Below are 16,542 nucleotides of genomic sequence, written 5' to 3'. Positions count from 1 at the left end.
GTGAATAGTGCTGCTGCGAGCATTCATGTACAAGGATTTGTTTGGACAACCGTTTTTAATTCATTTGAGTCAATACATAGGAGTGGAATTGCTGGGTCATGTGATGATTCTGTGTTTAACTTTTTGAAGTCTTCCCTTTTTTGAAAGCACTTTGAAACGTGTATCCTTTTCAGCAAACCCACCCACCTATGATTTAATTCTGTGCCAGCCACAAAGGAATGTTTCTCTCTCTTCTCAGCACGACACCAGCAGCCCTCTGATGGTCACACCGCCCTCTGCAGAGGCCCACTGGGCTGTGAGGGTAAGTGAACGGGAATAGGTCCCTCCTTGGCTCTCCTTCAGATCGAATTGTTCCAGCAGTTGTTCTAGAATTGTTCTGGAATTGTTCTAGTTTGATGTTGTTCAGAACATTTTATAGGATGATTGTGTCAGCTCTTCTGTCTCAGTGTGAATGTCCACAGCACTCGGATGAAATGCCTCTTCTGAACACCTTTTACAAAGGCTATGGCCCTTCACTGGAATTGGGAGTTGCCTATCGGTTCAACTAAGTGTCAGGAATTGGATTATTAAAGGACTGCAGTTTAAATCTTGCATCTTTAGGTTACATTCTGTGGTTTTTGCTGCTTGTGTTGGTTATTCAGAATAGAAGAGGAAACGGTGAGAGCTTGCAAGCACGTGGACCCCCAAATGTGTTCCTTGCTTTCTCGCTTCTTTCCAGCCACTTTGCATGTTACTATTCTTTCCTCCCTGATGTTCTGATTGCTTTGTGAACAGCCTCTCTCAGCACTTGAAGTGTTATTTTTAAAACAGAGGATGTTGTGGCTGGAAAGATATGCTACTGCTTCCAGAAAGACAAAAAAAAATGAGGGCTGTCTTCTAAGTACAGAATTCCTTCTAAAGGAAGTGAGCGTGGTCCCTCCAGATAACGTGAGGCCTCCTCACCTTCCCTTCACTTTCAGACTGTCACATTTCCTCACGTTTGTGTGGCTTAAATCCTGACATGAATAACACTTGCTATCAAGCAAAGGTCCCAAGTACTTGTGTCCCATGTTTACACGGTTGGTTTGTTCCCTTCTTGGAGAGGTCATGGGTTGGGTAGGGGGCATCTGTGCAGGGAGAGGACATGAAGATGTGTCATGTGACCAAGGAGTCATGCAGTCACCTCTGTCATCGAGCACTTTGCCAGTGGCAGTCACTGTGGTGAAGGGTTTCTCCTTGTCATCCAGCGCATTGTGTGGACTTTGAAACAGAGCTACTTTGTCATGGGAAACACTGCCAAGAGATCTTATTATTTAAAATGTGATGGCTCTTTTCCAGCAGGGGTTATGTCCAGGCCTCATTAGAAGAGCTGGGACTGAGGGGCCTGGGGACCTTGCAGAGAGGAGTCAGGGAGTGCAGGACCAGGCGCTGTAATTGGGGTGGATTATGGTCAAGAAAGATTGTGCATTCCATTCACAGCCACAGTCAGAAAGAACAAGCCCGAAGTGCCAAGTGTTTGTTTCCGTTGTGAACATTCCTGGGCTTCTGAAGGCACTGAGTCAGCAAGTCTGATGGCCGGGAGAGGATCTCAGGCCCCCGAGACAGACCTGCAGCGCTCAGCTTCTTAGCACCAACAGCCGTGAGAGCATGCGGTGTCTGCCGGTGATCTCATCTCTGACTGAGGGCACTGTCTTGGTTTTTCTCTTTTAAAAATTAAAAGGTTTTTATTGTGGCTGAAAGACACATCACATAACATTTACCATCTTAACCATTTCTGAGTGTACAGTTCAGGAATGTTAAATATATTCACATTGTACAGCCATCACCACCGTCCATCTCCAGAACCTTCTCATCCTCCCAGACTGAAACTCTATACCTGAACCTTCCACTCCCTCAACCCCTGGCACCCATCATTCTGCTTTCTGTCTCCATGGATATGCCTAGGGAGGAGGGGACCTCCTATGAGTGGCATCATGTGGTATTTGTTTTTTGTTATTTTTGAGATGGAGTCTTACTCTGTTGCCCAGGCTGGAGTGCAGTGGTGCGATCTCAGCTCACTGTAATCTCCGCCCCCCGGTTCAGGTGATTCTCCTGCCTCAGCCTCCTGAGTAGCTGGTACTACAGGCACGTGCCACCATGCATAGCTAATTTTTGTATTTTTAGTAGGGGTGGAATTTCACCATGTTGGCCAGGCTGGTCTTGAACTCCTGACCTCAAGTGATCTGCCCACCTTGGCCTTCCAGAGTGCTGGGATTACAAGCGTGAGCCACTGCGCCTGGCCTAGTTTTGTTTTTGTTTTTTATTTTTAGAGATGGGGTCTCACCATGCTGCCCAGGTCAGTCTCAAACTCCTGGGCTCAAGTGATCCCCCTACCTTGGCCTCCCAAAGTGCTAGGATTACAGGCATGAGCCACTGTGCCAGCCTCATACAGTATTTGTATTTTGTGTGTGGCTGGTTTATTTTAATTAGCATGCTGTCCTCAGAGTTTGTCCACATTGTAGCGTGTGTCAGAACTCACTTCCTTTTTGTGGTGGAGGGATGGTCCACTGTCTGGATCTACCTCGCTTTGTGTATGCATTCATCTGTCGATGGACACGTGCTGAGGGTGTTTTCTTAGTGCTCCCAATAGCTCCAGTGTGTGGCCAAGCAGGTTGCGAGAGGCCTGCTCTCCCTGAGTCCCACTCGTTGTGGACCTCCTTTCCTTTGGAGAACGGAACAGACTGGAAGCCGCTGCCTCACTCGTGGCCTCTTTTACGGGCTGCCTGCACTGTGTCTTTCAGAACAGCAGGAACTGCGACTCCGCATCGTAATGCCGCACCTCCCCTTTGTTCATGAAGAGCTATTCCTATTTATGTATTAATTTATTTACCATTAGAAATGGAGGGCTTCGGCCGGGCGCGGTGGCTCAAGCCTGTAATCCCAGCACTTTGGGAGGCCGAGACGGGCGGATCACGAGGTCAGGAGATCGAGACCATCCTGGCTGACACGGTGAAACCCTGTCTCTACTAAAAAATACAAAAAAAACTAGCCGGGCGAGGTAGCGGGCGCCTGTAGTCCCAGCTACTCGGGAGGCTGAGGCAGGAGAATGGCGTGAACCCGGGAGGCGGAGCTTGCAGTGAGCCAAGATCACGCCACTGCACTCCAGCCTGGGCGGCAGAGCGAGACTCTGTCTCAAAAAAAAAAAAAAAAAAAGAAATGGAGGGCTTCCTGTATATGGCCGGGCTTGGTGGCTTACACCTGTAATCCCAGCACTTTGGGAGGCCGAGGCAAGCGGATCACTTGAGGCCAGGAGTTCAAGACCAACCCGGCCATCATGGTGAAACCCCATCTCTACAAAAAATACAAAAATTAGCTGGGTGTGCTGGCGCATGCCTGTGATCCCAGCTACTCGGGAGGCTGAGGCATGAGAATTGCTTGAACCTAGGAGTCGGAGGTTGCAGTGAGCTGAGACTGCGCCACTACACTCCAGCCTGGGCAACAGAGCAAGAGTTTTGTCTCAAAAAAAAAAAAAAAAAGAAAAAGTAAAAAGAAAAGAAACAAAAAAACCAGAGGGCTTCCTGTACTTATTTAAAGTTGATTTTGATAATTATTTGCTCAAGCAATAACATCTGCTCACACTTTTGTCTTTTTGGTACAAGTGGGCTCCTTGGAGGAAGGTGAGACTGATCTGTGTTTCACTGCAAAGACACTGCCCCAACATGGGAGACTCCTGCCCCACTCAGGCAGCAACTAGGACGAAGGGCAAGACCCAGGGCCAGGGCTTCCCTCCTGAGGACCTTGGCTTCCAGATCTGAGGTTGCCATAATGCTATTTCCTTCAGGGCATATGTTCACTTTGGAAGGGGCCAAGACAGTTCTAAGATCATTTTGTGCTTTTAGCCAAAGGTGATGATGGGTCCATGGCCATTTTCACTCGGCTTTCGGTCAGAGCTCGGTCTGGACACTCACACAGGTGTGCTCTCCTACTTACTCGGGCTATTTCTTTCCAACTAGGTGGAAGAAAAGGCCAAATTTGATGGGATTTTTGAAAGCCTCTTGCCCATCAATGGTTTGCTCTCTGGAGACAAAGTCAAGCCAGTCCTCATGAACTCAAAGCTGCCTCTTGATGTCCTGGGCCGGGTAAGTGGGCCACGGGCTTGGTTCTTCCGCACTCGGTGTCCCTGCTGTGTGTGGGCGCCACTGTTCTCTTTCCCCACGGTGCTTACGAGGCTCTCGCTCTGTTTTCTCCCTGTGCCATCAGGGGCTTCATCAGCGCTTCTGTGGGTCCAGCCCCGGCTGGCTCAGGGCTTCCTAGGGCGTGGCTTACAGTGTTCACCCAGCCCCTGGGGAGGGTGCTAGAATCCTTACACTTCACAGATGAGGAGGTGGACTCAGAAGTGAAATTGCTGCCTGGGGCTTCGGGACCAGTAGAGCTTAATCTTAAGCTCCCCAGCCTGGGCTTTCCCCCTTTCCATTGTGCTGAATGTGGGAGTGTGTGTGTGTATCTTTTTATTTATTTATTTATTTATGAGACGGAGTCTTGCTCTGTCGCCTAGGCTGGAGTACAGTGGCGCCATCTCGGCTCACTGCAACCTCTGCCACCCCGCTTCAATCTTTTCTCATGCCTCAGCCTCCCGAGTAGCTGGGATTACAGGTGCATGCCACCACGCCCTGCTAATTTTTGTTTTTATAGTAGAGATGGGGTTTTACTGTGTTGGCCAGACTGGTCTTGAACTCCTGATCTCGTGATTCACCTGCCTCGACCTCCCAAAGTGCTGGGATTACAGGCATGAGCCACCACACCCCGCCTTTTTTATTTCTTTTTTGAGTTTTTAGAGATGGGGTCTCACTATGTTGCCCAGGCTGGTCTCCAACTGCCAGGCTGAAGCCATCCTCCACCTCAGCCTCCCTAGTAGCTGGGACTGCAAGTGCATACCACCATGCCTGGCTCTTTTCTACTGTTAATTACTCTTTTCTTCTTGTAAAGCTCAAGGTAAAAGTATTTTCAACTCTGCTGCAAATTTAGGAAAAAATGTATGCATTTTCTTTAAAAAAAAAGTCTTGGCTTGGTGCAGTAGCTCATGCCTGTAATCCCAGCACTTTGGGAGGCCGAGGTGGGTGGATAACTTGAGGTCAGGAGTTTGAGAACAGCCTGGCCAACATGGTGAAACCCTGTCTCTACTAAAAAAACCACAAAAATGGCCGGGCGCGGTGGCTCACGCCTGTAATCCCAGCACTTTGGGAGGCCGAGGCGGGTGGATCACGAGGTCAGGAGATCGAGACCATCTTGGCTAACACAGTGAAACCCCGTCTCTACTAAAAATACAAGAAAAAAATTAGCCGGGCGTGGTGGCGGGCACCTGTAGTCCCAGCTGGTTGGGAGACTGAGGCAGGAGAATGGCTTGAACCCGGGAGGTGGAGCTTGCAGTGAGCCGAGATCACACCACTGCACTCCAGTCTGGGAGACACAGCAAGACTCTGTCTCAAAAAAAAAAAAAAAAAAATTAGCCAGGTATGGTGGTGTTTGCCTGTAATCCCATATACTCAGGAGGCTGAGGCAGGAGAATCACTTGAACCCGGTAGGTGGAGATTGCAGTGAGCTGAGATCGCACCACTGCACTCCAGCCACAGTGACAGAGCGAGACTCTGTCTCAAAAAAACAAAAAAAAAACCCCTCAATTTAGGCTGGTGTGGTGGCTCATGCCTGTAATCCCAGCACTTTGGGAGGCTGAGGCAGGCAGATTACTTGAGTCCAGGAGTTTGAGGCCAGCTTGGGCAACATGGTGAAACGCCATCCATACTGAAAAAATAAAATAAAAAAATTAGCCAGTTGTGGTGGTGTGCGACTGTAGTCCCAGCTACTCTAGAGGCTGAGGTGGGAGGATCATACCTGAGCCTGGGAAGTCGAGGCTGCAATGAGCTGAGATTGTGCCATGGCACTCCAGCCAGGGCAACAGGAGTGAGACTCTGTTTTAAAAATAAATAAATAAATAATTTTTTTTGGTTTTGTTTTTTTGTGAGACAGTCTTGCTCTGTCACCCAGTCCGGAGTGCAGTGGCATGATCTTGGCTCACTGCAACCTCTGTCTCCCAGGTTCAAGCGATTCTGCTGCCTCAGCCTCCGAGTAGCTGGGACTACAGGCGTGAGCCACCATGCCCGGCTAATTTTTGTATTTGTATTTGTATTTGTGTTTGTTTATTTATTTTACTGAGATAGAGTCTCGCTCTGTCGCCTAGGCTGGAGTACAGTGGCACGATATCTGCTCACTGCAAGCTCCGCCTCCCAGGTTCACACCATTCTCCTGCCTCAGTCTCCCGAGTAGCTGGGACTACAGGTGCCCGCCACCACACCCGGCTAATGTTTCATATTTTTAGTAGAGATGGGGTTTCACTGTGTCAGCCAGGATGGTCTTGATCTCCTGACCTCGTGATCCGCCCGCCTTGGCCTCCCAAAGTGCTGAGATTACAGGTGTGAGCCACCAAGCCCAGCCAATTTTTGTATTTTTAATAGCGATGGGGTTTCACCATGTTGGCCAGGCTGGTCTTGAACTCCTGACCTCAGGTGATCCACCTGCCTCGGCCTCCCAAAGTGCTAGGATGACAAGCGTGAGCCACCGCGCCTGGCCAAATTAATTAATTTTAAAAGCCTCAATTTGTTTCTATTAACTAAAAGTACAGTTGTCCCTTGGGATACTTAGGGGGATTGGTTCCAGGGCCCCATCATACACCAAAATGTACACATACTCAAGTCCTGCAGTCAGCCCTGCAGATACAAAAGTTGGCCCTCTGTATATTCAGGTTTCACATCCCACAACTACTGTATTTTGTATCCACATTTGATTAGAAAAATACGAACATACGTGAGCTTGCACAGTTCAACAAACCATGTTGTTCAAGAGTCGACCGTGGTTTGCTTTATTCTATGTTTTATTATTTTTATTTTTGATGATACATAATAATTATAATGTGAGGTCCACGTGATGGTTTGATACATGCACACAATGTTTAATGATCCCAGCAGGGTAATTAGCATATCCATTACCTCAAACATTGATCCTTTCCTTGTACTGGGAACATTCAAATCTTCTCTTCTAGAGACTTTGAAAGATACGACAAATTATTGTTAGCTATAGTTCCCCTATTGTGCTATTGAACATTAGAATTTATTCCTTCTGGCCGGGCATGGTGGTTCACACATATAATCCCAGCACTTTGGGAGGCCGAGGTGGGCGGATCATGAGATCAAGAGATCAAGACCATCCTGGCCAACATGGTGAAACCCTGTCTCTACTAAAAATATAAAAATTAGCTGGGCATGATGGCATGCTCCTGTAGTCCCAGCTACTTGGGAAGCTGAGACAGGAGAATCGCTTGAACCTGGGAGGCAGAGGTTGCAGTGAGCTGAGATCGCACCACTGCACTCCAGCCTAGGTGACAGAGTGACTCTGTGTCTTTAGAAAAAATAAAATAAAAGAACTTACACCTTCTATCTAACCATAAATATGTTTTATTTTATTTATTTATTTAATTTTTTTTTTTTTTTCCTCGAGATGAAGTCTCGCTGTTGCCCAGGCTGGAGTGCACTGGCGCCATCTTGGCTCACTGCAACCTCCGCCTCCCTGGTTCAAGTGATTCTCCTGTCTTAGCCTCCTGAGTAGCTGGGACCATGGGTGCACACCATAACGCCCAGCTAATTTTTATGTTTTTAGTAGAGATTGGGTTTCACCATGTTGGCCAGGCTGGTCTCGAACTCCTGGTCTCAGGTGATCCGCCTGCCTTGGACTCCCGAAGTGCTGGGATGGATGACAGACGTGAGCCACTGTGCCTAGCCATGCATGCATCTTTGTATCCATGCATCTATGCACCCATGTCCCTCTGCATCCGTATGATCCATTCATCTGTGTGTGCACATGCCCATGCAATGTATTTATCCACACATCTGTGCATGCATCTTTGTGCCCATACGTCTATGCTGACATGTCCCTGTGTGTCCATATTTATGCATTCATCCGTGCACACTTGCATCCGTGCCATCATCCATCTGTGCATCCAGGCACCTACACATCATGCATCTGGTCAGTCATTCAGTAAGCATTTTTCAGAGCCTGCAGTGGACTATGCCTTATGCTGGGCAATGGGAAGGTGGGGATGATTAGGTACCATCAAAGAAGTCAAATAAGTAATAGCCAAGATGCGTTTACTTATTTACTGAGGGCTTAGTGTGTGCAGGCCGGGCCCTAGTGCTCTGCATGAAGACACACATCCAGCACTTGCAGCCATGCTGTTAAGGACTGTGTCTCACACCCCTCCACCCCCTGTTTTTCAGATGGGGAAGCAGATGTTCAGGGTGGTTGGGAAGTCACCCTGGTTGCACAGTTGTGGAAGGGTGGATAAGGGATGAGGTCCTATTGCAGGTAGGGCGGGGCAGGATCCAGTGTGCATTCTGGAGCAGCTGTCCCCAGAGCCTGCCCTCTTCACCTGCCCTGTCCATTAGACACCCCCGACAGCATCCCTGATAATCACAGTTTGGCCCAGTGAGGACAGTGGTAGAGGGGAGGGCCCCTGACCCGCTTGAGCACGGGGAGCAGGGCAGCCAGGGAGGACTTTCTAGAAGAGGTGCCGCTGGTCACATCCTCCAGGGTGAGGGGGACTCTGGCGGAAGTCTGGGCATGTGGGCATGTGGGCAGCTTGAGTGACGGCACAGAGGCCGCAGGTAGCCTGGCATGCCAGTTAGGGCCAGGGCTCCCCCTGGGCGCTTCTGCCCCCCCAGGGCCCCCAGGGGACATTGGGCAGTGCCTGGGGACATTTTTGGTTGTCACACCTGGGTCGGGTGCTGCTGGCATCTGGTGGGTCAAGGCCAGGAACGCTGCCCAATGCCCTGCAGTGCACGTCATGGCCCACACCCCAGAGAGTGATCCGGCCCTAACAGGCAGTAGTGCCGAGGTGGGAAAGGCCTGGGCTGAGGGAGGACTGTGGAGCCAGAAAGGCCTGTTGGAGTCCTGGATCCCTGGCAAAGTAGGTGGAGTCTGTGGAGGCTGGGCTGGGGTGCAGGGACCTGCTACCATCAGGGGCTCAGCAGCAGCGAGGTGACAGGGCCCCATCTGCCAGGCTGAGGAGCAGGGTGAGGCAGGGTCAGGTGTGTGTTCTGGAACAGTCCCTATGGTAGCCATAGGGACAAGACTGGGATAGGGAGGCCAGCTGGAGGCTCTTGGCTGTGCGAGCTGGGGAGTCATGAGCCTCGGGCACAGCAGCAGAGGTGGAGAGGAGGACCCAGACGTGAGAAACCTGCATGGACTGAAGCCCTGGTGATTGGCTGGGGAGGGGTGATGGTGACACATGAAGCATCATGGATAGAGCAGTGGGCATCTTCTTAGATCCAGGGACTGCCATCCTGCCCAGCATTGGCCTGCCAGGCAGGTGTGCCTATCCAGGAAGGCTGGCATGGGTTAGGAAGCTGGCAGCGTAATGGTGCTTGAGATCTGCACGTGTCTTAGGCACAGTCCAGAACCCACGCCTGCCTGCCTGCCTCCTCTTCAGCGCACTGAGTGGACCTGACACCTGTCTCACCATCCACTGCTGGGGAGAGGAGACAAGACCCACAGACATGCTCAGACAGGAGCTCACAGCCCTGCCCAGCTGAGAATGCAAGGGAGGGGTGGGGTTTGCAGGAGTGAGCGTAGGGAGTGTGGGTGTTTAGGGCAACACCTGTACTCAATCAAAGCTGTCTTTTCTAAGATGTCTCTGTAAGATGATAAAGAGGAAACTCAGGCTAAGTTTAAAATGTAGCCTTGGCCATGATTATAATCATGATGATTGTCAGACCGTGCATCTGGTAGTTGACAGTACTTTACAGGTGATGGTTTTTCTGGGAACTCGCAAACTGGTTCTGAAATGTATATTGACTTCCTTGTCCTGAGCCCAGTGAGTGCCATGGCTGAGAGTCTGAGTTCTGGCAGGTGGTCTCACTCTCACCCAGTCTTTCCTCCCACAGTAACCCATGCTGGTCTCTCCCTTGCAGGTCTGGGACCTCAGTGACATTGACAAGGATGGGCACTTGGACCGAGACGAGTTCGCTGTGGTAGGTCCTGCTGTTTCCTTCCCACCCACCCCAGGAAGGAAATGTGCAGTGCACAGGGGTTGCTGGATTCGTTTGTTTTTCTTGTTTCTTTCTTTTTTGAGATGAAGTCTTGCTCTGTCACCAGGCTGGTGCAGTGGTGCGATCTTGGCTCATGGCAACCTCTGCCTCCCAGGTTCAAGCAGTTCTCTTGCCTCAGCCTCCCGAGTAGCTGGGACTACAGGTGCCTGCCACCACACCTACCTAATTTTTGTATTTTTAGTAGAGACAGGGTTTCACCATTTTGGCCAGGATGGTCTCGATCTCCTGCCTCATGATCCACCCGCCTTGGCCTCTGAAAGTGCTGGGATTACAGGCATGAGCCACTGTGCCCGACCTTCTTTCTTTTTTTTTTTTTTTTTTGAGGCGGAATCTTGCTCTGTCACCCAGGCTGGAGTGCAGTGGTGCCATCTTGGTTCACTGCAGCCTCCGCCTCCCGGGTTCAAGCAGTTCCCATGCCTCAGTCTCCCAAGTAGCTGGAATTACAGGTGCACTCCACCACAGCCAGATAATTTTTTCGTATCTGTGACAGAGATGGGGTTTTACCATATTGGCCAGGCTGGTCTTGAGTTCCTGGCCTCAAGTGATCCGCCCGCCTCTGCCTCCCAAAGTGCTGGGATTACAGGCGTAAGACACCACACCCGGCCTTCCTTCTTTCAGTTTTTAAGTGTTTATCTTGACATAGTTCTTTGTATGTAGAAAAGTTTCATTACAGGTTGAGTGTATCCTTAATCTGAAAGTCTGAAACCGGAATGCTTCGAGATCTGAAATTTTTTGAGCACCAACATGACACTCAAAGGAAATGCTCATTGGAGGATTTCAGATTTTTGGATTAGTAATGCTGAACCAGTACGTGTAATACACACCTTCAGAAATTCAGAAAACTCCAGAATCTGAAACCCTGTGGTCCCAAGCATTTTGGATAAGGGATACTCAACCTGTAATATGGAGAATTATTTTCTGTTTTTGAGACAGAGTCTTGTTTTGTCACCCCGGCTGGAGTGCAGTGACGTGAATACCTTTGCTGCAGCCTCGAACTCAAGCGACCTCCCACAGAGAATTCTTTTGAAAACTCTTCACTCAAATTTCCCAGTGTCGCTAATTTACTACATTTGTCTTATTTTTCTCCTCCCTTCTTCCTCCCTCCCTCCCTAACTCTTTCTCCCTCCCTACTGCTGCGTGAAGTTTACCTTTGAACTATTTTAGAGTTAAGTTGCAGACACGATGCCTCTTCATCCATAAACACTTGAGTGCATATTTCCTAAAAAGAAGGACTTCTCTTACACATAACCATTATCCACTTCAAAATCAGGAAATTCACATGATAGCATCGCATTTATGATATTTTCATTATATCCTATATATACACCTTACATTCTGTATGAGTGTGTCTATTATTATCTAATCCCAGGATATTACTCAGATTTTATCAGTTGTCCCAAAAATTTCCCTGTATCTAAAGAGAACCCAGTCCTGTGTGTAACATCCTGTTGTCCTTCATCTTTCATTTCCTGGAATCTAGAACAGTTCCTCTGTCTCTCTTCGTGTCTCTCGACATGGACTTTTTGTTTTTTTGTTGTTGTTGTTTTGTTTTTGAGAGGCAATCTCACTCTGCCACCCAGGCTGGAGTGCCGTGGCGCAATCTCAGCTCACTGCAACCTCCACCTCCTGGATGCAAGCGATTCTCCTGCCTCAGTCTCCCAAGTAGCTGGGATTATAGGCTCTCACCACCATGCCTGGCTAATTTTTTTTTTTTTTGTATTTTTAGTAGAGATGAGGTTTCTCCCTGTTGGCCAGCCTGGTCTCGAACTCCTGACTTCAGGTGATCTGCCCGTCTCGGCCTCCAAACTGCTGAGATTACAGGCATGAGCCACCGTGCCTGGCTTCAATGTCAACATTTTGAAGAGCACAGGCCAGCAGTTATGGAGTGTCCCTGGGCCTGGCTGCCAGGTCCTCTTGATGACCCAGGTCGTGCACTGTTGTGGGACAGGAATCCCACAGAGGTCACACCTGCCCCACATGGGTCTCCCACCTGGGGGAGCATGATGTCAACGTGCCTTCTTACTGCCATGTTGACATTCATCACTGGGTCAAGGTGGGGCAGGGTTGTGGCCTCCTCTGGGCAGTTGCTCTTTTTCCCTCGGTGCTCATTTTGTCTCTTGTGGGGGATGCCTTGATACTGTCAGCACCTATGACTCTCAGACTCTTCCCTAAGAGTTCAACCACCGCTGATGAGTCTCGCCTTAACCTGGCAAGATTAATTACGATGATGGTGGCTCCCAAATGGTGATGTGCTCATCAAAACCGTCATTCCTTACACTTTTATTAGTTGGCCTTCTACAAAGAATTTATTTCTATGGCTGTGGCCTGCCTCATGGATGCATCCTCAGTTCCACTGTTTTTTGTTTTGTTTTATAGAGACAGGGTCTCGCTCTGTCACCCAGGCTGGAGTGCAGTGGTGCGATCACAGCTCACTGCAGCCTCCCTCTCCTGGGCCCAGGCGATCCTCCCACCTCAGCCTCCCAAGTAGCTGGGACTACTCCTGAACGTCTTGAAGTACAAGCCTCTCTTCTGGTGTCCTTAGACTTCCAAATCAGTACTGGGAAGGTGCCAGCGCTGGAGCCGGTGGCCTCCCTGAGTGGTGAAGGGATGCATACCGAGTCTGGCTTGATTGAATTCTTTCTGTGTGCATTTCAGTCTGGAGGAATAATTCAACACATGTCTCGGAAAGTTACACATAAAAGATAGCTCATCTGGAATGATTGTTTTTTCCCTCTGGTCAGCTTGGGAGTGTCCTCACAGAGTGTCTGTCCTGTCACTGCAGCCCCCAAAAGGGCTGCCCTCTGCCTTCTCTTGGTGGTGCCCGGCCCCAGCCTTGTCCCTTCAGCACCATTGTCATTTGCACCCGCAGGCCATGCACTTGGTGTACCGAGCCCTGGAGAAGGAGCCCGTGCCCTCCGCCCTGCCCCCGTCCCTCATCCCCCCCTCCAAGAGAAAGAAGACTGTGTTCCCTGGCGCCGTCCCTGTCCTGCCCGCCAGCCCCCCACCAAAAGACAGCCTCCGCTCCACGCCGTCCCACGGCAGCGTCAGCAGCCTCAACAGCACAGGGAGCCTGTCCCCCAAGCACAGCCTCAAGCAAACACAGGTATGGAGCCCTCAGTGGGCGCAGTCCCCTCTCAGAGCACAGTAGGATGTTTCTTGGGAGTTCTTAACATGCAACTCCAGAGCAGTCAAGCTTGTGATGAAATGTTTTTAAAAAATATTTGCAGCCAGGCGCGGTGGCTCACGCCTGTAATCCCAGCACTTTGGGAGGCCGATGTGGGCAGGTCTCGAGGTCAAGAGATCGAGACCATCCTGGCCAACATGGTGAAACCCCGCCTCTACTAAAAATACAAAAAATAATTAGCTGGGCGTGGTGGTGCGCACCTGTAATCCTAGCCACCGGCAGGCTGAGGCAGGAGAATCACTTGAACCTGGGACACGGAGGTTGCAGTGAGCTGAGATCGTGCCACTGTACTCCAGCCCGGGCAAGAAGAGCGAAACTCCATCTCAAAAAAAAAAAAAGTATTCGTTTATCTCATTATTTCGAAAGAGATGAGGTCTCCCCATGTTACCCAGGCTGGTCTTGAACTCCTTGGCTCAAGTGATCCTCCTGCCTCGGCCTCCCAAAGTGCTGGGATTACAGGTGTGAGCCACTGTGCCCAGCCTGTGTCTGCAGAGCTCTTGCCAAGAGTTCTTATTAAGTATTGAAGGTCAGGTTGGGGAGGTGCTTTACTGGCAAGGAAGCTAGTGGGGCCAAACTCACTGGCGGGCACAGGTCACCCAGCTTCATAACCCGCCTGTCTGGTGATCTTCTGGTGGTTTTCTCGAGACCCTCTGACTAGACTGGTTTTACCAGTGGCCCCTGTTGGGGTGGGGTGGGAGGGTATAGCTCCTGCCCCGAGGACGTCACTGGTAGGATCACAGTCATGAAAACCAGCATTTCTGGGGGCCTACAGTTCACATGCTCCCCGCACTCCACCTTCCTCATCTCCAGGCCAGCAACACTCTTGTCTGGGGCCCCCAAGGGCCACCCGATTTTGCCCTCATGCCAGGTTTGAGTGAAGCCACTTCCAGCCACCAGGGTCTGATCTGCTTCCCTTGGGACCTGTGACTGCTGAGCTGGCCTTAAAGCCCAGCCCTCACTGGGAGAGCCAGCTCCACGGGCAAGGCTGCCCCGTGTTGGGTTTACAGCCAAGTTCGCACCAGAATCTTGCTGCTGACCTACCCTGAGGCCCCAGAAATCAGGCAGTGAGTTCCTTTTGTTTGCCCAGCAAATATTATTAGGACTTTTGTCATCCCAGAGCCATAATTTCATATGTAATTTCTTCTTTGGACCCGTGGGACACAGAACCCCCCTTGTTTCTATGTCCTGCCACAGCTCAGCTTGTCTGACTCCCATTACCTCTTTGTGATCCCTGGCTTCTGAGGTTAGCTTGCTGTAGCCCCTTGACTTAAAGGCAGCAAGCCCATTTCTTATTAGAATTCATTTGTTGGCATCTTTATGTCCACCAGACTTGAGGCAGCTCACAAAATTTACATAGTACAATGCCAACAAGTAAAAGTCAGGTTGCTCTTGCCATCTGAACTCTCATCATTTGAATTAGATCCACAGAATTTTTTTTTTTTAAAATATGTAAGAGACAGGATCTTGCTCTGCTGCCCCAGCTGGAGTGCAATGGGGCAATCACGGCTCACTGCTATCTCAACCTCCTGGGCTCAAGTGATCCTTCTACCTCAGCCTCCCCAGTAGCTGGGACAGGCGGATGCCACCATACGTAGCTAATTTTATTTATTTATTTATTTATTTTGTAGAGATGGGGTCTTGCTGTGTTATGCTGGCTGGTCTTGAACTCCTGGGCTTGAGGGATCCTTCTGTCTTGGTCTCCCAAAGTGCTGGGATTACAGGCAGGAGCACTGTGCCTGGCCTAGCTCCATAGATTTTGATAAATTGTTTGATCAAGTCCTTGCTGTACTTCATCACACATACTTGCTACATGAAACCCCTGAACTAAGCTGATCTGGGTCACATGGTATCCCTTGTTTCCCAAGCTTGCTTTCTGAATTCCCCGAGTTGATATCAGGAGCCTGTTAGATTTGGACATCACAGGAGACTTGTTCATGAAGAGTAAATGAGTTTAACCATTGTTTCCCAGTCTTGACCAGGAGTCCCTTCTCCTCAATCCTATGGACATCTTTGGGTTGTCAACACTGTGATAACTCTTTGAGAAATCCTTTTTTTTTTTTCCTCCAAGACAGAGTCTTGCTCTGTCGCCCAGGCTAGAATGCAGTGGCACAATCTCAGCTCACTGCAACCTCCACCTCCCAGGTTCAAACAATTCTTCCACCTCAGCCTCCTGAGTAACTGGGATTACAGGTGCCCACCACCACACCTGGCTAATTTTTCATGTTTTTAGTAAGTAGGGTTTCACCATGTTGGCCAAGCTGGTCTCAAACTCCTGGCCTCAGGTTGTCTACCCACCTTGGCCTCCCAAAGTGTTAGGATTGTAGGCGTGAGCCACCGCTCCCGGCCTAAGAAATACTTTCATAACTAAGAGGAATGACTTTGAGTGGCAGTTTCAGGCATCATGGCATTCGTTGAAGGTGAGGAGTGGGTTGCAGCTTTTTGTACAGTTGCTGTGTGGAGGAGGAACAATCGATCCCTCCAGCCACATTTGCCTGTCCTTTTTCTCTCCACTTCCTCATCATCTAGATAATTCAATCAGGTATTGATTCTCATTGCTATTACGAGATTGTTTAAAAGGAGTGATTTGTATAAATATTAGTTTAAAAAAAAAAAAAACGGGAAGAGGAAAAGCATGTCTAGAGTTCAGGACACAGATGCCGTGAACTGTGGCGTGGTGGGTTTGTTGAAGGCCCGCGGTAATGCAGGCGGAGTGGGCCACGGAAGAGGCCTGCCCGAGTGCCTGAGGGGCCTCAATGCCTCTGAACCAGGAGGTGACTGGGCCCTGGTTGACCCATGATGGCGTTTGCCTCTCTCAAGTTAGCCGGCGGTGAGAGGGGCCGCAGGTGCAGCAGGTGGCCCAGCCCCGGGGCTGTGAACCTCAAGCTGCACTGGGTTTGTGGCTCCGTCTGCCCTGGCGGGGTTGGGAGTGCATGAATGTTGGTGGGGCCTCGTGGGTGGCGGCCCTCTTGGATAATGGGGTCTCATTTGTTACCTGTAAGTGGTGTGTCTGCACTGACAGCTTGGGGGTATCTGTTGTCTCAGGAGCGGGGTCAGGGACATAGAAGAGTGGTCTACAGAGTCCTGGGACGGGACACTTTGGCTGCTTGTAGGGCAGCCTCTGGGGGACGAAGAGTGGGAGGACCAAGGAGGCTGGCATGTGGCAGGGCCGGCTCTCCGGGGACAGTCCTTCCAAGTGGGTGCTCAGGGGGATCTTTCCTGGCATGTTTGAACCCATCCCCTGAAGAT

The 16,542-nt window shown here is 50.1% G+C and overlaps 2 protein-coding genes across 38 annotated transcripts in view; one reads left to right on the top strand and one right to left on the bottom strand.

Moving 5' to 3' along the window:
* The window catches only part of C19H19orf44 (chromosome 19 C19orf44 homolog), a 95,253-nt gene extending 92,083 nt beyond the window's left edge, over nt 1-3,170 (bottom strand). The window contains exon 1 of one of the 2 annotated variants that reach the window (XM_077978179.1): nt 2,872-3,170. The gene's annotated coding sequence lies outside the window, so the exon portion shown is untranslated. The remainder of the gene's footprint in view (nt 1-2,871) is intronic. The other variant, XM_077978187.1, reaches the window with a different exon arrangement.
* Nucleotides 1-16,542, top strand: part of EPS15L1 (epidermal growth factor receptor pathway substrate 15 like 1) — a 121,312-nt gene that overhangs the window by 35,015 nt on the left and 69,755 nt on the right. For 30 of the 36 annotated variants that reach the window (XR_013409145.1, XR_003725111.2, XR_013409144.1 and 27 more), the window contains 4 exons: nt 239-301; nt 3,972-4,097; nt 9,975-10,034; nt 12,982-13,215. Coding sequence is in view for 33 of the 36 variants with exons in the window: in XM_077978168.1 (XP_077834294.1) it covers nt 239-301; nt 3,972-4,097; nt 9,975-10,034; nt 12,982-13,215 (483 nt within the window). In the remaining 3 variants the exon portion in view is untranslated. The remainder of the gene's footprint in view (nt 1-238; nt 302-3,971; nt 4,098-9,974; nt 10,035-12,981; nt 13,216-16,542) is intronic. The other 6 variants (XM_077978158.1, XM_077978159.1, XM_077978147.1 and 3 more) reach the window with 1 other exon arrangement.

Source organism: Macaca mulatta, chromosome 19, assembly GCF_049350105.2.
Source record: "Macaca mulatta isolate MMU2019108-1 chromosome 19, T2T-MMU8v2.0, whole genome shotgun sequence".
Taxonomy (NCBI): Eukaryota; Metazoa; Chordata; class Mammalia; order Primates; family Cercopithecidae; genus Macaca; species Macaca mulatta.
Note: the sequence above shows the minus strand (reverse complement) of the source record. Positions and strands in the feature narration are given on the sequence as shown.